General features: G+C 52.9%; 8 protein-coding genes across 8 annotated transcripts; 4 read left to right on the top strand and 4 right to left on the bottom strand.

Annotated features, from left to right (window-relative positions):
- Positions 1-144: 144 nt before the first annotated feature.
- AYO20_04846 (hypothetical protein) lies at positions 145-963 on the top strand (the record flags this gene model as incomplete). The annotated part of the gene is made up of 1 exon (XM_022643141.1): positions 145-963. The coding sequence occupies one exon, from the start codon at positions 145-147 to the stop codon at positions 961-963; it is 819 nt and encodes a 272-aa protein (XP_022500952.1).
- A 1,022-nt stretch (positions 964-1,985) lies between these two features.
- Positions 1,986-3,338, bottom strand: AYO20_04845 (adenosylhomocysteinase; the record flags this gene model as incomplete). Its single annotated transcript, XM_022643140.1, has 1 exon — positions 1,986-3,338. The coding sequence occupies one exon, from the start codon at positions 3,336-3,338 to the stop codon at positions 1,986-1,988; it is 1,353 nt and encodes a 450-aa protein (XP_022500951.1).
- A 1,187-nt stretch (positions 3,339-4,525) lies between these two features.
- On the top strand, positions 4,526-5,280 carry AYO20_04844 (hypothetical protein; the record flags this gene model as incomplete). Its single annotated transcript, XM_022643139.1, has 2 exons — positions 4,526-5,066; positions 5,117-5,280. The coding sequence occupies 2 exons, from the start codon at positions 4,526-4,528 to the stop codon at positions 5,278-5,280; spliced, it is 705 nt and encodes a 234-aa protein (XP_022500950.1).
- Positions 5,281-5,714: 434 nt separating this feature from the next.
- On the top strand, positions 5,715-6,623 carry AYO20_04843 (hypothetical protein; the record flags this gene model as incomplete). The annotated part of the gene is made up of 3 exons (XM_022643138.1): positions 5,715-5,867; positions 6,019-6,336; positions 6,420-6,623. The coding sequence occupies 3 exons, from the start codon at positions 5,715-5,717 to the stop codon at positions 6,621-6,623; spliced, it is 675 nt and encodes a 224-aa protein (XP_022500949.1).
- A 1,116-nt stretch (positions 6,624-7,739) lies between these two features.
- On the top strand, positions 7,740-10,199 carry AYO20_04842 (hypothetical protein; the record flags this gene model as incomplete). The annotated part of the gene is made up of 2 exons (XM_022643137.1): positions 7,740-8,398; positions 8,456-10,199. 2 exons carry the CDS (start codon positions 7,740-7,742, stop codon positions 10,197-10,199), a joined length of 2,403 nt encoding a protein of 800 aa, XP_022500948.1.
- Positions 10,200-10,803: 604 nt separating this feature from the next.
- On the bottom strand, positions 10,804-14,008 carry AYO20_04841 (hypothetical protein; the record flags this gene model as incomplete). Its single annotated transcript, XM_022643136.1, has 2 exons — positions 10,804-13,571; positions 13,624-14,008. 2 exons carry the CDS (start codon positions 14,006-14,008, stop codon positions 10,804-10,806), a joined length of 3,153 nt encoding a protein of 1,050 aa, XP_022500947.1.
- Positions 14,009-15,149: 1,141 nt separating this feature from the next.
- AYO20_04840 (hypothetical protein) lies at positions 15,150-18,167 on the bottom strand (the record flags this gene model as incomplete). The annotated part of the gene is made up of 1 exon (XM_022643135.1): positions 15,150-18,167. One exon carries the CDS (start codon positions 18,165-18,167, stop codon positions 15,150-15,152), a length of 3,018 nt encoding a protein of 1,005 aa, XP_022500946.1.
- Positions 18,168-19,238: 1,071 nt separating this feature from the next.
- AYO20_04839 (hypothetical protein) lies at positions 19,239-19,952 on the bottom strand (the record flags this gene model as incomplete). The annotated part of the gene is made up of 1 exon (XM_022643134.1): positions 19,239-19,952. One exon carries the CDS (start codon positions 19,950-19,952, stop codon positions 19,239-19,241), a length of 714 nt encoding a protein of 237 aa, XP_022500945.1.
- Between the last annotated feature and the right edge of the window lie 375 nt (positions 19,953-20,327).

Raw genomic sequence — 20,327 nt, 5'->3', positions numbered from 1 at the left:
GCTACCAGGAATAGTTAGACCAGTCCACTAGTCTACTAGTCTGAGTCGGGTGCATGAGTCCATGAACGTTGATTGGTTCAAGTCAGGAATATCTGAGCGTCCCTTTCCGTTTCCATTTCTACACCAACTTAAACTTTCATCCTCATGTCCCAAAAGCCCTGCCTCAAAAGTCGCCCTCTTCCGCCACTCTCTACCGTGGAGGGACTTGATTGTCTTGATGTGGGGAAATCAGCGAACGTGTACGCCCTTGACAATGAAAGAGTCGTCAAACGATATGACGGCGGCAACGACGAAGAGGTTCGTGCCGAGCGTATAGTCTACGACCGCCTCGGCCATCATCCCAACATCGCCGAATTCTTGGGAGCCCTCGACGATGGCTCCATTGTCCTTGAGCGTGGACAAGTCCTTCGCGCTGTGCTTGCTCAGCAGCAGACTGGTCCAGACACTATTCCGTTGCGGACGAAGTATCGCTGGGTCCAACAAGCCGCGACGGGGTTACAACATCTCCACGACCACGGCATCATCCAGGCCGACGTCGGATGCCGCAACATGATTGTGGTTGACGGGACTCTGAAACTGATCAACTTCGAGGGCTGCAGCATCGATGGCGAAGGCCCGCGTTCCTCTTACGAGTGGTTCAGCTATAAGCCGTCGACGCCCCGAGCTACCGTGCAGACCGACATCTTTGCCCTGGGCTGTGCAATGTACGAGATCATGACTGGCAAACCCCCTTATTACGAATTCAAGGGGACGGAAAACGCGCGAGAGCATGTCGAGCGTCTATACGAGGCCAACCAGTTTCCTGACGTCGCTCGTCTGCCGCTGGGACAGGTAATCTCGGATTGCTGGCGTGGCAAATTCAATTCCATGCGTGAGGTGATGGGAGAGAGTGGGACCATTCACATTGTCGCCGAACATTGTCGCCGATCCAGCCATGGAGGATCGTTGCTGGGTGGAGAATGATCACAACACAATCCCTACAGAACAAGCGGTCGCTACTAATCAAAGACGGCGGTTAAGAGCTGGCTAAGGAGCATGAGACATTCCAAGATAAAAACGACAGTCGAGGAGCAAGCTGGTTCGGACGACAAAATACATCGAAGACGAGTATATGATACGACGGCGTTTGTATACGGGCAAAAACTTAGAGGGTGTTAGTGAAGGGCCTTTACTGGAGTACGGAACTTCCACCTCTGTACCCCGTTCTGTAGATGAATGCCACATGAAGACAGCCCACCGTCGGGCGGGCTGATAGACCTGACCTGACTTGGCTGTCGCATACCTCGTCCTATCCATAGCTGTACTATAGTTGTAACAACAAAGATGGATGGCCTATTTGTCGTGGTAGATGGAATGAACGGATCATGACCTGTATCTGGGCCAATGTCGAAGATCCCCAGCACCTCATTCAGCATTCAGAAAGTGAAGAGCAACATGTACACCTACACAGGCAGAACACTCCGTGTGAAGTATACAAATTCAGGGAAAATCTGGGTGGCGGCAACAATGGTGAATTACTACGCAGCCTTGGTTCCATTGCCGCCATCTCATATTCTCTTGATTCTCTGAGCATCTATTCGGGGTATCTATCTGTTGAAGAAGCTGATGAAGCTTCTGCGCGTGTCCGTTGAAGGACGTCTCTTTCTCTCTCTCCGTCTGATCTCAATTCCGAGATTTCCTTCCCCTAGTTTTCCCGCACTCTCAAAACAAAGGAGTCGAAAATGCCCCAATATTTCAAAGGGGTCTGATCTCGTCCCAAACTTTTTCTTGCCTCATCAATCTCATCCCAGGGTCGTTGAGTTTCGTGCGTAAGATCCGTTTGGACAAGGACGATAATGGGACCATGCCGTTGGATTCTCCATTTCTATGCGTTGAGCATTAGAAAACCTTCTCTCCCGAAGAAATGTAATCAAACCCCTCGGACGCCGTTACACATGCAACCATTCAAGAACTATTGGGGAAACCCTCGACAGACATCAAACCGTCTAATAGCGGTAGATATCAGACTTGAAGGGACCTTCAACGGGCAATCCCAAGTATTCTGCCTGGACAGAAGTCAACTTGGTCAACTTGGCGTTGACATGGTCCAAGTGGAGTAGTGCGACTTGCTCGTCCAAGATCTTGGGAAGAACGTAGACGCCAACCTCTTTCTTGCCGGTCTTTCCGAACTCGACGTATTTCTTGCCAAAGGCCTCGTCTTCAGCCTTGTACAGCATGATCTGAGCCAGAACTTGGTTGGAGAAGGAGCAGGACATGACAAAGGAAGAGTGACCGGTGGCACAGCCCAGGTTGACGAGACGGCCCTCGGCGAGCAGGATGATGTTACGCCCACTAGCCATCGTGTAGCGATCGACTTGAGGCTTGATGTTTTGGACAGACTTGGCGTTCTTCTTCAGCCAGGCGACATCGATTTCAATGTCGAAGTGACCAATGTTGCAGACAATGGCATCGTTGCGCATCGCCTCGAAATGCTTTCCGACGATGATGTCACGGCAGCCGGTGGTGGTAACAAAGATCTGACCCTGCGAAGCAACCTCGTCCATGGTGACAACCTGGTAACCAGAGACAGCAGCCTGGAGAGCGTTGATGGGATCCACCTCGGTGACGAGAACACGGGCACCCATGCTGTGGAGAGCCTGAGCGCAACCTTTGCCAACATCACCGTAGCCAGCCACAACGGCAATCTTGCCGGCGATCATGACATCTGTGGCACGTTTGATGCCGTCAACGAGGGATTCTCTGCACCCGTAAAGGTTGTCGAACTTTGATTTCGTGACGCTGTCGTTGACATTGATGGCAGGGACCAAGAGTTTCTTGCCCTTCAGCATGCGGTAGAGGTGGTGAACTCCAGTTGTGGTCTCTTCTGACACACCGTAGCAGTCTTTCAACATCTCGGGGTATTTGTTGTGGACAAGGGCGGTCAGATCACCTCCATCGTCGAGGATGAGATTTAGTGTCTTTCCAGAAGGGAAGGCCTTGAGTTGTTGCTCCAGGCACCATTCATATTCTTCTTCAGTCTCGCCCTTCCACGCGAAGACAGGAGTGCCTCCAGCTGCAATAGCTGCGGCAGCATGATCTTGGGTGGAGAAGATGTTGCAGGAGGACCAGGTGACCTCAGCACCAAGAGCTTTGAGGGTTTCGATGAGGACGGCGGTTTGGATGGTCATGTGGAGGCAGCCAGCAATTCGGGCACCAGCAAGAGGTTGGTCGGCGGCATACTTCTTTCTGATTGCCATCAGACCTGGCATCTCAATCTCTGCGAGATCGATCTCACGACGACCAAAGGCCGCCAACGAGATGTCGGCGACCTTGAATTTCTGGGCAGGAGCACCACTCATGATGTCGGATTGATGAGGGGGATTTGAGAGGAAGTAGAGTTAGACACTTGTGAGTTGGTGGTTTGTTGGTAAGAGAAAGATGAAGTGGGTGAGGGCGATTGAATTTGTCGGTGACATTTTTTCCACCTTCGCCCTGCAAAATCTAAACTGCGTCTCCAACGCCAACGACCAGCACCAGCACCAGCACCACCACAACCACAACTCCGATCCCACTTCCTCCTGGCGCCACTTGCACCCACCAATCACCCCTCATCCTCTGCATCGTGGGGTAGACCACATTCAACTGCCGCACCTTGCTAAGAGATAGGCACCTACTCCTTAGGGTCCTCAGCTCCTGATTTGGGTGGGATGGCGTGGATGATTAGCGACCTGTGGCGACCCCTGCCAACGGCCTCGAACTCCAGCCTAAGATAGGCATGATCACGGCATCACCACCCCATACTCGGTCTTGCTCGGTATATAATGGATAAACTCCCCCTTCGATATCGATGGACGCTATCAGTCTTCTCTTTATCTGTCTCGTGGACTATCAACTATCACCAACAAGCCAAATCGCAGGCTACCTGGCCACCATTCCGCTATCAGCAAAGCTCTGATCAAACTCGATGACCCCGTGATTTTTTGCCTCGATTAGGAAACAAAATGACAGTTTCCTCTGGCAGTCCAGTCGCGTCTGTTGTCGGCACAGTGTTTTGGCGCCTCCATGCGTGCTGTTTGTCATTCCATGCTTTGCCAGATACGTGGGCAAGCAAAGATGCTGTCCAAGGACTCTGAGACTTGCGGCAGGACACGGCAATGCGCTGTACACGTGGAAGTCAGCCAGAACCGCCGCTGGAGCCCTGCGGCAGAGTGCATCCTCCTGCAGATGGCCTCTACTAAGTCAATGGCTTTTTCCTGGCTCCTCTGACCGCCATATACTCATCCGTTGTGTTCCTGCCCTGTTTCTTTTGACTCTACACTCACTACACGGCGGTGGTTCCTTCCTCTGCCATAAGCCTCAATTGCGTGATCAGTTCCGCATTGCACACAATTCCAACCCCAGGACCACGTTCGGGCATTCCACTCATTTTTTCTAGAAAAACCCTTTCCTACGTTGATTCATCTTACACGGCAGCAATTATCACGATATTCTTGTTCTCGTCAACGACATTCGCACGTTGGTGAAGGGAATTTTGATCTTTCACCAAATGGCAGCCGCCCAGCCCAGACCAAAAACAGGGGGAAACGAGGACATCAATCTAGGCGCGCACGACGCCTATGTTTCGACTAAGATTCAAGGACTCCCTGCTCAAGTCACCGTTGAACAGCACAGTCCAGCAGAGGTCCATCTCAACCCAGAATCCACCCGCTGGCTAACAGTGTCGCCATACCTTGAGCAAGAACATCTTCTGGATCTGAACAGTGTCGACACTCCAAATCGCCTTCTTGCTCTTGCAGCGACACAACTAGAGCCAGCGTCAGGGAAATATGCCACGGTCCCCTACGAAGACGCTTTGGATTGGACCAGTCTCATGGAAACACTAAAGTCACTGGCTGCCAAGGAGGGGTACAGGTGGACGCGTCAAGAGTTCTACGTGGTGGAATTCCGGTCGAGACTCAAGAAAAATATTGACGTGGATCTCTTGTTCAAACTGGACAAAGAATCCCACATCGAAGCTACACAAAGTGGAGGGCTTCTCAAGTATTGGTACGGGGTCCCTGACAATGATAGGAGAAATCTGGCCACCTGTGAGTCGACACGACGAGTCCTAAATTTCACGCGGCTGATCGGTCTCTAGGTTTTTGGCGCAATAAGGATGATGCAGTCAATGGGGGCCGAGGGCCATGGCACAAACAAGCTCGAGCTGCCATTTCCAGCATGTATGAAGAAATCGATGTCAAGGGGCTGCGCTTCACGATTGAAGACGACGTGGCAAGCTGGGAGTTTGCACCGTATGTTTGAAGCTGCGAGTGCCTTGCAATCGCTCCACAGCTGCAAAATTGAGATGGACTCATCACGAAATGATCGTGCTTGGTGTTTCGAGCGTTGGCGTGGTAGCGTTGGGGCGTTCGGGGTTTGGATTCAGGTCATCACCTATGGGAAATAGACTGCTTGAATGAAAACATCTCTTTGCTAGGGCTAAATGGCATTCGCTAGAGGGATGTTGAAGAGGCAGTGGTTGAATGATATTGATATTGAGGATAATCTTGCCCAGTCCCTAGTTTCCCCATTAGGACTAGTGCCATCCTGCGATTGACGAGCTTCCTTTGCAAACCTCATCGACTCAATCCAAAAGCTCCAGCAAGTCCACCGAGCTCGCCCTCACTCTCCGCTCTTCGACTTCAGTCCGTTCCTTTGCAGGTTAACAACTTTGCATCGTCCCTCCCACCGACAAGATGATGGCCTCCAAGCTGATGCGGCCAGCTTTCGCCGCTGCCCGTCGCACAGTCCCCAGAACAGCTGTCCGAACATACGCAGCTCCGGCCGCCGCAGACACGAAACCCCCAGTGCCCTTGTTTGGACTCGACGGGACTTATGCGAGTGCTCTGGTATGATCAGTTGAACACTTTCCATGCAAAAGACGGAGTCTGGATCTGGGCACAGCTGTAGAGAATCACGGTTTCGATGCAGGCCAAAAGATCAGCAATTCAGGAACGTCTTGTTGAGGGAATTTTAAGCTGACACTCCTATTCTTAACAGTATACGGCGGCTGCCAAACAGGGCTCTTTAGAGCCAACGGCCAAGGCTCTCAGCAGTCTGGAACAGATCTTCAAATCCGACGCCAAACTCCCCCAAATTCTCGCCGCTCCCACCCTCTCCGACACCGACAAGTCACAGATTATTGCGGAACTGGAAAAGCACACCGGAGCCTCCGATAAATCCAACACCGTCAAGAACTTCCTGCAAACCCTCGCGGAGAACAACCGGCTGAGCTTGCTTGAGGGCGTCTGTGAGAAGTTTGGCACCCTGATGAGTGCAGCAAGAGGAGAGATGGAATTGATTGTGACCAGCGCCTCGGTACGTACACGCACTGCATTTATATATCATGGCAATGCACAGACCCCAAAACACCGTTCGGAACTAACTTTGTTGGCTGACAGAAACTCGATGACAAACTCCTTCGCCGTCTCGAAGCCGCTATTGCGAAATCCGAATATAGCCAAGGCAAGAAGCTGAAGGTGGTCACAAAAGTCAACCCAGATATCCTCGGCGGACTCGTGGTCGAGATTGGCGAGCGAACCATTGACCTGAGCGTGTCCAGCAAGATTTCCCGATTGAACAAGCTGCTCAACGAGACCGTGTAAGACCATCCTCCATGAATGGAATTTTGGGGAATGTGAAACAAAGTCAAGGGAGTGACTGGTGAAAAGAGCACCCTTGGGGGGTGATGACAATAGCACCTCGAGGGTGAGAATGGAAAACACTAGACAGGCAGTAGCGGCGGTCATGTATATAACCAATCCAGTTCTTTCGTCCTGACCACATTGATCATCTCTCAATTTCTGATGTATCTAGGGATCTGACGAAGCGTACCCATATGCAGACCAGGCTGAGGATTTGGCTTCGCTGCTCAACTTCTCAATTTTTCTCACTAACGCCATCCCACCCTCCCTTCGTTACGTTAGGCACCGATGGTGAGGCGACTGACATATTGACTAACAGACCTCAGCCTCAAGCATGCCGAACGGAGAGGAGAGGCCTCCACAAGTAACTCAGAAAATGCGAGGATAGCGCAGCCTCCTCAAACCCGGTATCAACGGATGTATCCCGGGGCCAATTCCATATCGCCGTCAATGATTTGAGAAACGAACATGACCAGTTCTCTTCTGGCCTCCGCAGAGAGTATCGACCAGCACACGAACCTTTCCACGGGAGAATCACAAGGCCATCAAACCCTTGGACAGCCGACGATGTGTACTCCGTACCTTGTACTAGTTCGCAGCCAAGCAGATTTGGCCCCCTCGCCCTCGGGCTGCCTGATCGCCATTTAACCAGGGGCCACACATCCAGGCCGAGCTGTTTGGCGAGGTTACGGCCGGCAAGAGTTGGTGTAACAGATCATCCGTGCCTGGGGACAGAGCCGTTGGTGAAACCCTTGGCTAGCCAGACGATGCACGACGCTTCAAGGATTTGTCGACACAGCCTGCTCGCAGCAGCTAGGGCTGGCTATGCTCCTAGCTGCAACTTCAGCCTCCGAGTAGCTATCAGAAGTCCCCTGTCCGACGTCCAGGCTACCTCCATGCCTCGAGCATCCCTACGCTACATAATGACCTCAATATTCATTTCTCGATGTTTCAACCTTGATCAACGGGCGAGTGGCTCACAAGTAATAGCTATTTGCTTCTTCTTCTACGATGCGCGAGGCCTGAATCCGAGGCAGGAGATTGGCGACCCCATTGGTGAAAGCATTCCGCTCCATTATGGCATCCCAAGTCTCGGCGCCACTGCTACGACAAAGCCAGGAGGGTGACAACCGGACTATACAAGGCCAAGAACATCAGAATCGGTTGAAGGAGGGTACTGAACAATGGCGAGAGTCTCATCACGCACAGGCTCAGGATGCGAAGACGCGGCCATCGGACAGGCCTGTACACAGAGTCGAAGGAGCGATTTCCGACATCATTTGGGCCCTTACATTCGTCAGCCTTCCCATGCTTGTATTGACAGCCATCTTCGTCTACCTCGTCTATCGCTATGAGGTTTCCAACACGCCCGAGGCCTTTGAGAACTTGCTTGGAATTGCGTCCATCCGAGACAGCTCAGCATACTACGTTGATTACAGCGCCACACGACTAGCTACCGTTTCGTCCTGGACAAGTACTGCCACGTCGCTAACGTCTGCCTTTGTCATGGTCCTGATCTCCTACCCGCTTGCGAAGGAGTATATGAGGAGATCGACCTTGGGACAGGTCGAATCTCTCCCAACGATCTATCAGCTCAAGTTGATCATAGGTCTGCTTGAAGGAGGCTTCGGGCCGTTGTGGTCCTGGATACAGTACTGTTTCTGGAAAGGGCGAAACAAGCAGATCAGGCTCTTGTGGATGGCCGTCGCGAGTCTATGGGCAGCAACTCTGTTGAGGTAGGGACTATATCAACAAGTCAAGATGTGTGCTCGCTGGCTAACTTGAGCGGACAGCATCGCCATCGTCGGGGTCGATACGTGGCTTCATGTCACAACGACCACGGTGAACCTAGACACCCTCTCACCGCCCGCATCTACGCCTGTCGCAAGCTACGGACGTGGCCTCATCCCCCTCTGCTACAACCAAACTTGGACGCCCGGGGACATCAACCAATGTATCGGCGGCCTGCAACTACCGGGGTCGATTCACTTTGACAGCGCTTCCGAGGCGACGCGGACCTCGATGAACCTGTCCACGGTCAATGCCGTGTTGGCCAGTACCATCGACGACAAGCATTTCGCCTTTCTGACCTCTGCACAGCGCGATCCCGATCTCGATTATCGGGCGCGCACCTACGCCATGAGCACCACGTGTTCTCCGGCCAGCGAGGCGTGTAAGCTCCAGCAGATCCAGTATTGCCCCTTTGAGAACGACTGTCCTCTGGGACTGGTGCAGATGGCGCTCGGAATGGCGTACAACTGCAGTTCCAATCTCTACGGGGACCTCAACAACAACACCGGGTCGACCTTCACGTCGGTTAATGGCAGTTCGTCCGGGACAAGCAGCAACATTGGCTTCTTCCTCCAGATGTTCCGGGCGCGAGGGTTCGAGGACCCCATTGGCACCCCCGATCAGCAGATGGCGACTCCGAATCCATTCTTCTTCGCCGTCGGTGGTCGCGTGGCCACTTCCGACGCTCTATCCAAGGACCCCCAAGCCGTCGAGGACGACGAGCAATACAACTACGCCTTCATCTTCGAGTGTACCTCGACCGTCTACGAGTTGGAGTACGCCTCCATCGACGGCGGCAGCGTCGTGGACGGGAACTACACGGCCGCCAACGAGACCTTGTCCAACAACGTGGGCTGGACTCTGTTGCAGAGTCGGGCGCTCGTCCAGAACTCGCTCGAGTCGGCCTTTTTCAGCGGCGCCCAGCAGGTCAACACGTCCCAGGCGTTCGCCGACTACTTTTCCCAGCAGTTCAGCCGGTCCGCGCTGAGCATGATCGCCGGCATCACGGTCGAGAGGCTCAACGGCGCCGAGCAGACGCGGCAGACCCGCCTGGTCGCGCGGCTCCCCAAGGCCCCCTTCTTCAGCCTCATCGTCGCGAACCTGCTCTACGCGCTGCTCGGCATTTGTCTTGCCGGGGTCGCCCTGGCGAGCCAGCCCAGGAAGACGCGCAACGTGCAGGCCCGCCTCAGCGTGGCCGGCCTGGTCGCTGCCCTGTTGGAACCCGACCGCGGCGGCGCAGGGCGACCGTGCTGCGGCCACAAGGGACCCAGTAATACGGGAATTGAGAGCGTCTTTGCCGAGTACTACTCCACGCATACTCATGCTCGTGACCACGCCCTCGAGCGCGATCATCACAGCCGAGTCATCCTCGTCGACTCTAGTCCAGGTACCGGCACTAGTATAGGGAACCGAGTCTTTGAAAAAATCTCCCTCCCCCGCGCTACTGTTGGCGAGGTTTCTTCCACCTCGACCACCTCTCCAGCGTTCATCAATCGAGTCGACACCCCCGTCTGTGACAGTCACGCCACCACCACTACTACTACCACCACCACCACCAGCAGTACCAGTACGACCTTGTCGCCCGAAGAGAGACGATCCTCGGAAGAAAACCCCGTGCATCCAGATCCAGATCCAGCCGCTCGGCACGGTGTCCACGTCCATGTCCCACTATCCATGTCTTTGTCTTTGGCTGGAGACGGCGGTGTAGGCGGAGGGGGAGGCGGTGGTGGAGGACACGTATCTTGAATGGTATATGGTACATGGTATATGGTGCGAGATGGGTCACGAGCCAAAGGACAACAGACCAGGATCCAGGATCAGACAAGAAACTTACATACCAAGCAGCCAACTGACCGAGTAATAGATGAAATGAAATCTGAGAACAGCGTTGAGAATTCCTGCTTTACATTGCCTTGTATTGTATTGTCCTCGGTACCAATATACCTATGTATGTACCTGGGATGATTTAATCGAGGGCGCAAGGCTGACCTGAGCTGGGCTGTCTCTTACTCTCCCCTACTCTCTCTCCCCCGCAAGGCTGAATACCCCCAAAGATCTCTTTTATTCTCTTCGTTGACTGTATAATCTCGCAAAGAAACAACGGGCAACCCAGGTTGACGTTTTATTTATTTATCCACAAATGCCTGCTCAGATGCACTTAATGTATATACAAGACGCTCTAGCCATGCTGTATCTATGCTGTTCCATGCTCCAACAACAAAAGCCCACACGCTCAAGACATCTAGTATACAGCGCATATGCCAGCCAGCCTCTATTATTTGCTCATGCAGCATCTTATGGTTCTTGGCGCCACTGAATTCTACCCAGAAACCCTCACTGCCAAACTCAACTAATCAAGCTGAGCCTCAAACTCATCCTCATACACTGCAGTGCTCTCGTCCGTCTTGATCTTGGTCAACTGCTCATTGACGTATCTGTCGTAATGACTGTCCGCAATACTCTTTCGCCGCTCTTTCTCCAGTTTGTCCTCTTTTCCCCATGCATCCGAATCCGTCACCGCGGGTTCGGCGCCTTCAAAATACGAAGTCGGACTGTCCACATCATGGATAACAGCCGGTGTCGCATGGCCTCTACTCGAGTGGTCGCCGTTGGTGACAGAGACAAAGGAGCTGCGGTTGCCAATCGAGCGCGAAGTCGAAGAACGCCGCATCGGATTGGGCGTGCCAACAAAGGTACCTTTCCGGCTAAGCCCACTTGAAAGAACGTCATCAAAGTAGTGTGCGGCGGCAGTAGAAGGTGTACGAGGAGTCTGCGGTAGACGACAATTGATTCCTGTGTCGTGAATCATCTTTGCCATGAGCCCAGTCCACCCGCATTGATGGCTCGCACCAAGACCACGTCCACTATCACCGTCGAAGAACTCAAAGAACCAAAGGTAGTCCTTCCAGTGCGGGTCGAAATCGAGCGTGTCATTGCCCGCATTAATGGCGCGACGGCCTTCACTGTCACGCACCATGAGATGCTGAAGCCGATGCTGGATCTCCTCGGCCACATGCCCGAGATGCATGTATTCGCCCGAGCCAGTCGGGCACTCAATCTGGAGGGACGTGCCATAGAACATGTAGAACCGCAACAGTGACTCGACAAGCAGGAAATTCACAGCAATCCAGATTGGGCCGCGCCAGTTGGAGTTGCCACCAAAGAGGCCAGAATCAGAGTCACCTGGTACGTAACTGACCTTGAACTGTTGGCCGTTGACATCCATGCTCACGGGGTGGTCTTTGTGATACTTGGACAAGCTGCGGATCCCATGCTCAGAGAGAAACTCTGTCTCGTCGAGCATCCTCTTCAAAATCTTCTCTAGCCGCTCCTTGCTAACCAGAGATAGGAGGAGACGCTCATCTTTCCCTCTTTTACGCATCGAGGCAATGTTGCGCTCCGCAACGTCATGGCGGTTTTCAATGAACCAGTCCATCCTCCGCTTGAAATTGGGAAATTTGTTGATCAGCTCCGGCTCCAAGGTCAGGACAGCGTACAGTGGAATGAGGCCTACGAGAGACCGTACACGCATTTGTTGGGTCCATGGCCCGCCCCAAGAGATGGCGTCGTAGTAGAACCCGTCCTCCTCGTTCCATAGACTCTGGTCTGTGCCTCCGGCCCGGAAGCTCATGGCGTCTGAGATCAGAAGAAAGTGTTCAAAGAATTTCGATGCAATATCCTCGTACGTTCGTCTGTGCTTGGCAAGTTCCAAAGCGATGTTCAACATGCAGAGGCAGTAGAATGCCATCCACCCTGTGCTGTCAGCTTGCTCCAGAACTCCGCCTGTCGGCAAAGGCTCAGAGCGGTTAAACAGACCAATGTTGTCGAGCCCCAGGAAACCCCCTTCAAACACATTCTTGCCGTCATAATCCTTGCGGTTGACCCACCAGGTAAAATTGAGCAGTAATTTCTGGAAAACGCGTTCGAGGAAATCCAGATCCTGTCTCCCATACATCTTGCGTTCGATCTTGAAGGTCCGGAAAACGGACCATGCGTGGACAGGTGGGTTGACATCGCCAAAATTCCACTCATAGGCCGGTAACTGTCCGTTGGGGTGCATGTACCATTCGCGAGTGAACAGGTCAAGTTGTTTCTTCGCAAACTCCGGATCGACCATGGCAAGAGGAATGCAATGGAAAGCCGAGTCCCACGCCGCGAAAAACGGATACTCCCACGAGTCCGGCATCGAAAGAATGTCGTCGAGGTACATGTGCTTCCAATGCTGATTCCGGATATTCTTGCGATTCTCCGGAGGAGGTGGCATATTGGGGTCGCCGTTCGCCCACTGGTCCCAGATGAAGTAATAGTGCTGTTTGCACCAGAGCATGCCGGCAAGAGCCTGGCGCTGGATATTTCTCAAATCCTCTGCCATCGGAAGAGGGCTAATTCTGTAGTAGAATTCGTCGGCTTCTTGTCGTCGTTGTTCGATGATGTCGTCCAAAAGCTCTTCGTTGAGGTAGCCATCGTATTTACGCGACAGACGGAACCTGACGACAGCGCACTCTCCAGGAGGGACTCCGTCGCCTTGCCCAAAATCATACCACGCAGCGCATTTGGTGCCCGAGCAGCGAGGATTGATGGCTCCCTTCTCCTCGTCGACGATCCACCGGTGGAAAGCGTCCTTGACGTATGGTTGCTTGTTCTTGACGCCGTAGAGCTTTTGAAGATTGGTGTCATTTTCTGTGAACATAAGTTGTGGATGGACATCATCAGCATCCGGGCCACAACCTGGTGATGGAGACAGCTGGAAGAAGCGATGGCCCAGCTTGTGGTGTTTGGATTGCGCAGTCATTGGTCCCACCATGCGGATATTGGGTTTGAGCTTTTCAGGCTCATGGCCCCAAGACCATGTGTTCCGGAACCACATGTGAGGGATGATATGTAAAGGAGCAGGTTCCGGGCCCCGGTTATACGCAGTGACCCGGAACAGCAACTCTTCAGGGTCGTCCGTCTCTTTAGCAGTCTCGATAAAGATGTCAAAGTAGCGATTGTCTTTGAAAGCGTCCGAGTCGATGATATTGAACTCGCGCTCAAGCTTACCACGTTTCGCATTTTCTTGGATCAACTGTTCGTAGGGAAACCGTCTCTGGGGGAGCTTGTAGAGGTATTTCATGTATGCTGAGGAGAAGTCAGCTGAGTGTTGCTCGAGTTTGCGACAGTCGCGACTCACAATGCGTAGGCACATTGTCCAAATGGAAGTGCGCCTCCTTGAGACTTTCACCGTGGTTGCCCTGAGGGTTGCTCAGGCCGAAGAGCCTCTCCTTCAAAAAGTCGTCCTTCTCATTCCAAAAGGCGAAGGCGATGTTCTGGAGGCCATGAGTATCCGACACTCCAGCGATACCGTCTTCACCCCAACGATATGCTCTAGACCTGGCTTGATCGTGAGAGAAATGACTCCAGGCGTCGCCATTGTCCGAGTAGTCCTCCCGCACGGTGGCCCATTGACGTTCAGCCACGTAAGGGCCCCATTTCTTCCAGTATTTCGTGCGCTCGCGGTCCTCCTTCAGCCGCTTCTCTTCTTCACAGAGATACTCATGGTGGTCTACAACAACCATCCTTGCGAGTGCGGTTCCTGTTGTGTAGTATGCTAGGAACAGGTGGAATGCAGATCAGCACTCGCGGTGGAAGATGTGGAGAGAAGTGAGGACTGCAGTTCTCTGCAGGCAGAGAAACGAACGAGATGACAACGATGGACGTGGAGACCTGCAACTGCTTGGATGTCCCAGACGGAGAGCAAGAGGAGCGACAGACGGTCTGCCTCTCGAAAGGAATGAAAGGAACAGAAAATTTCCAAGTCGCACAGATGCGCTCTGTTTGGCAGTGATGACGATCGGCGCAATCGAATTCTTGATGGGAATTGGCAGCCGGCGGCGTCGGTGGCCGTTGCATCCCACTCTGCAAGCCCGGCCCACTGCCTGATCGTGGCTAGGTGGTTGGAATCTGGCCAGGAACCTGTTCTCGGGGCATCCACGATCGTCAGCGGCGTCCAATATTCGTCAAGTTAGCGGATCTAGGGGGTTGTGATAGGCTGTGGCCCTGACATCCGGGCCCGGACCGCCACTGGGATGGCTGGGGATTCAACAGATTTCCTGGCCCAAGGACTGGGAACCCTCGCCTACCGCCCCCACGCCAGTCACTCCTGGTTAGTTAATCGACTTAGGGGCGCCTAGCTTGGCACTTTGGTTGACTACTGCCCCCGTGCACTCGTAATCTTAGCGCGAAATGCCGGGCCTAGGCTCTCCTGCTAGGCTTGTTACACTTAATAATAATCAGTCCCTCTCACTGCTCTATTCAGAACTCATACCACGTCCACGTGAAAACATACAGAGCTGGTATAAAGTGATACTTCAAATTCGCAGATCAATCTCATAACTATCATAGAATTCATGCTTCTATGCAGCAAATGCTGCCGTGGGTACATCTCTCGTCCGTTTTCGTAGCTGCTTAAAACCTGGTTGTCGATAGCAGTTTTCCCCTTTTTCATACCAGATTGCCAGCCCATGCAAGTTCACCATGTCACCATTGTCTATGCCAATGCCCATAAGGATATCCAAGCTTCGTGGCTTTTCCCCAAAGTCTCCCTTTTCCCGCTCGATGGCAACCCCATTATCTAAATTGTGCGACTTGGTCCCGTATGTAACTGCGATAATACTTCCAACTCCTCCAAGATGCGGCGCCACCAACGCTGCCCGGCAATCACTTGAACAGTGCCAGAATCTCCTTCATATGCTGTTCTCGTACCTCTTGCTTGCTCAGCTGTTTGTAGTTTTGGTTCACCGACACGTCGGCCAATTGCTGCTTTCGTTTCTGCAATTCCACGATCTTGCCCTCAATGCTATTGTCCATTTGGTAACGTTTGACCACAACGGGGCGCTTCTGTCCAATGCGATAGATTCGATCCACTGCTTGTGCCTCCGCTGCAGGATTCCACATCGGTTCCATGATGAACGCCCGTGATGCAGCCGTCAAGTTTAGCCCTTGTCCAGCAGCCTTGATCGATGCCAAAAGAATCCTGATGCTGTCGTCCGATGCGAGAGCATCCAGTGACTTTTTGCGGCTGTTAAGGGACATCGTGCCATCGATCCGTACAAAGGTGTAGCCGTGATCTATCAGTGCCCGCTCGATAAGATCCAGGTGCGACGTGAATTCCGAGAAGACAACACATTTCAGAGGAGCTTCTCCGGCGGTCTCCAACTCTCGACTCTCTCGATACATTTGCTCAAGGTCTGCCAAAAGTGCTTTTGTCTTAGTATGGGGTCCGTGATATATCTGCACATGGTCCTCTTCTTCTTCTTCTTCGGCAATGGTGTCGTCTGGCGCCACGAGAATCTCTTGCGCCGTGGATCCACTAAATCCAACATACTGCGCAGCGATCCGGGCGGCACAGAATGGACAGGTAACGGCTTCCTTGTCCGGTATGCTATCGAAGGATGCCTTCGCTGGGCTGAAACAGTCGGCGCAGACGAGGTCGAAGCAAGGGAGGATAAAGCATCGCAACGCCTGCTCTTCGTCATCCACTTCGGTCTTGACTATATCCTTGGTTATGCTCCGTTCACAGCTTCTGCACACGTCTAGCTCAGCTTCGGTCCTCAAGTTCAACGACTCATAGGCGGCTTTTCGCGATATGCTCGGCGGCGCGGTATCCTCGTCGACGTCAATCGCGTCTGTAGGGCTATTTCCTCTCAGCAATGTCAGATCTTTCTCCTTCAGCAACTCTCGACCATGGGCGCAGATTAGTCGTAAGGTCATGATGCCACGAAGTACGTGATGCTGAACACCGCTGTTCTTCTCCTTCGCACGGCTGAGCTGTTCGATTTGGACGTGAGCAATACCTTTGAAAAAGTCGTGCAGCTTTCTCTCTTCGTCCGAAAACGACAGTTTGGCAACGTAGTCTTTTCTCTCCGGGAGATCAATCCGGTCTCGAAGTCGACGGAGGGTGAATGAGTCCACAAAGACACGCAATGCCTTCAAAAAGGCCGGATCGCCTGCTTGAGCTGGACCTCGAATGTACTGGTTGAATCGACCAGGGGTGTCGTACGGATACATGCGCAGGAATCTAGTCAGAGATCCCAGGTCATCCAGGCGATTTTGGATAGGTGTTCCTGTCAAGCACCAGCGTCGTTGAGCGTCCAAGCTATAGCAGGCCTGGGACTGGAGAGCTTTCTGTTCTCGAATAGTGTGCGCTTCATCCAGCACTATCCTGAACCATTTCAGCTGTCTCAATGGGCTCACTGCTGTAGCAGCCTTGGAGAACTCAGACGCCACTACACCGTATGTCGTGATGATCATTTCGTACTTCAGTAACTTGTACGGATTCTTCTCTCGGTTGGGGCCATGATAGACGTGGTATTCCATGGTTCCAGGCTTGATGTGCTGTGCAATCTGATCCTCCCAGTTCTTCACTGTGCTGGTTGGACAGACAATCAACGTCGCCTTGGTGTTCGACAGTATGATGTGCTGCATATCCTGATTGTCGCGAACTACTTTTTCGTTGGCAAAGGATTCCGCTTCTTCCAAGGTACTTGCGATGAGTGATAGGGCCTCCAGCGTCTTTCCCAGACCCATCACATCTGCAAGGAGGCCCCCAAGTACTTGGTCGGGTTCGTCCTTGACAGTAAGGCCGGTAACAACTTCATGATACGCAACATCTCCATTTCTGCGTTGTTTCCGCCGCCAGAGCGAGGAATTCTCTGCTTCATCACCACCGAATGTACGTGGCTGCTCTTGGCGCAGAAGAAATGTGAGAGCCTGCTTCTGGTGACCAAGCAGAGGTGTTGTAATGATAGACGGCGGAGGAACGGTCTCAGTCAGCGGCCGACTTGCATTGGCGAATGAATCAAAGAGCCTTGAGACTGCTTCTGTAGCTTCCTCGAGAGTGCGTGTATCTGACAAAGTCCGCGTTTGGCCGGTCATCCGCGGAGCTTGGAACAGTGGCTTATGCTGTGCATGTGGGTGGACGATGGGTATGCCGGGTTCCGAAGCCATTGGCGGGCGGAGCCAGAAGTTGTTGTTGCCAAAAAGCCGGCCGACCCTATTGACATCTCCACGTCGGCCATAGAGGTTTACAATCATCTTGATCTGCTCGGAACAGGCTTGGTGCGGCCATTCATCCGGCTTTTTGCGCCGATTGATCAATTTCGCTTGTGTCCGAAAACCCTTCAGCGAATCCATGGCCTGTACAAGCACAGCAGCAAAATCGGGGTGAACTTTTGCAAATGTAGTGTCCCACGCATCTTGAACGTCAATCACCATGTCCTTGGATGGTTTGCGGACGAGGGTACACCTCATGACAGGCCACTCTCGTTCCTGGTGAAAGGAATTTCCGGCCAGCTTTGGCTTGGGGACGAGGAAGGCTTGTGCAACAGTCGCGATGTGGCCATAGCATACCTCTTGATCGTCGAGCGATCGAGAAGAAACTATTTGTACATCATCGTCGTCCACGTCCTCTTCCTCGTTTGTGAGATCGACCAGACTCTTCTTTGTCACTTCTGGGGCCTGGTCAGGATCTGGTCGCATGTATTCGCCGACGATGCCGGTGCCACGACGTTGGGAGGAAATCCCCATCTTTGACGGTCTCTCGCGCTGGTCCTCGGCACTCAATTTCACCTTTTTGCGAGGGTTGCTCGTCCGATCTTCGACACCATAAAAGGTTTCGAGCATGGATTTTTTGGCCCCATCTGCGTGACCAGTTTCTCCTTTGGACGAAGGGCCCATTAAATTTGAAGCAGATGTCGCCGATTTGAGAGAGAGACGCGATTTCTGAGGGTCAAGAAGAGCTCTATGATCAAATGTGTTGGACAGCTTGGAAAGGTTGTTTAGCGAACGCCGAGGAGACATTGAGCGCGATTTTGAGCCTGCTCTCTGGGGAGATTGTGATCCTTCGGAGGGGGAATGATCGCCGCGGGATGCAAGGCTGCCTGAACGTCCTGATGAGTATGAAGAAGTGTCAGCTCGTCACTGGTCCAACAAAACTTTGGGTTGAGCTTTTATCTGAGTGCTTGCGCTTGACAACCTGCCACGATCCTTCTTGAGTATTTCGTTTCGCTTAAATCAGGAGCGCAGAAACCATCAATTGTGGCTTCATCAGCATCTTCCGCAAGAAAACTCAGACAACTGACTTAGTGGTAGTCAAAGGATCATGGCGGGATTGCGACAACGAGGGACAGGATTTCACACTCACCTGGCGCTTTGGACGTCTTCTTTATCGACCGAGGGTCCAGCAACATGCGAGCGTTACTCGCCATCTTATGCTTGATCACAGCTAGACTTGAGGACTGTGTCACTTCTATATGAAAATCGTGACTGTAGATCGGCTGAGGTGAAGACGGTGGCGAATCATGTTGCGGTAAGAGCAACCACAATTTATGCCTGCGCGAGTGAGCGGCACAAGAGAAAGGGATCACAAGAGGCTATAGCAGCCACATACGCTGACTTGGAAGGATCATGGCATAGGAATGGAATGATAGACGGAGTTTTATCAGGTTCTGTGATCAAACATGCGCGCTCGGACCAACACGGCTGCAGCCTTGCGCTAAAATAACAAAATGGTTGACGAGGCTGAGGCAAAACTGGGAGGCCGCCCTTTTCCGAAGCCAATTTCTGTCCATCAGACCACAAAGGACGACGCTGCAAATAAAGGAACGCTATTATGAATGCCACACTTGGGCTTTCATGACTGTTGGGATATCTCCCCCCTGCACGCTGGATATGCATCTTGTAAACTTGTTAAGCCCGTGTCACCAATTTAGTGGATATTTCGGACGCCATGACCATGGCGTCCGCTCCCTAAGCGATTTCATTTCCATCGTCATCTGGCGCCCGCGAGCCCACCATCCAATCTTCGAGAGCTAACCATTCACTCCAGCCCCTCTCGGCTGCATCAAGCTCCGCATCGGTAGGGTCGTAGAGCGGCCGCATGAAGGGGACCGTCTCCAAGGGTAGCATGTCATAGTCTCTTTTGACCGATGCCCACCCGCCACTTTTGGCAGCGAACAAGTAGTTTCGTCTTTCCTGCTCTCGTTGTGGCCCAATGCCCGCTCGCCAGTCGTCACCAAAAAAGCCATGCAGGACTTGGGGCACGTCCATACCTGTGACCACAAGACGCCGCAGGTACGGGATCAGGGACACGGCAGAGGCGGCGGCTGCTGCTTCGGACGCAGAAGGCCTCACCGGATCTCTATCTAGCCGCGATTTCCCACTGCGGGAGCCGGATGTGCTGTAGACCGGGTGCGGCTGACGCTGAAACGGCAGTAGAATGTTGATGAAAGATGCAAATTGCTGAACAAGTGGCTCGTGTTGAGCATGATCTATAAAATATCGCTGGCAGCTTTGGTATTTGGGAAACCATGTGATAATGTCGAACTGGAACCCTCCTGTTGGTCCTCCGCGTCTGCTCTGGCTTCCAGAATCCGAAGGGCTACTGATGCCAGTAAACGCTGCATCACGGATAGATCTGGGTGCACTGAAGTTACTTTCGGATGAAGACGATGAGAACGCCATAGTGGGCTTAACAGCCCCCAAGAATTATGCCAAATGCGCCGTCAAAACCGAGGGCGCTCTGGAAAGGTAAGGAGAGGCATGCAAGTCTCCTACCCACAATAAGTCGTTGATGAAGGCGCATCAGGCTCAAGTTCAGGTGTGTCCAATGAGCGCATCATGAGAAACGCAGCGTGGACATATCAGACAAAGAGAGGGTTGACAGGTTCGACGGAACTATGCTTCCATGCTACGTGCCGAGACCACTGGGTGTTGACATGCGGAAACGGGGGAGCGGTGAAGACGCCCAAGAACCAGCTGGGGAGGGGGGCAGAAACTGCGCTCCGGGTTGCTAGAATTTTTGAACGACGGAGTTCTTAGGCCAGTGAATTGGACCGT

Source organism: Fonsecaea nubica (genome assembly GCF_001646965.1).
Source record: "Fonsecaea nubica strain CBS 269.64 chromosome Unknown Scaff26, whole genome shotgun sequence".
Classification (NCBI taxonomy): Eukaryota; Fungi; Ascomycota; class Eurotiomycetes; order Chaetothyriales; family Herpotrichiellaceae; genus Fonsecaea; species Fonsecaea nubica.
The sequence above is the reverse complement of the archived record's forward strand: the minus strand, read 5'-3'. Positions and strand labels throughout refer to the sequence as shown.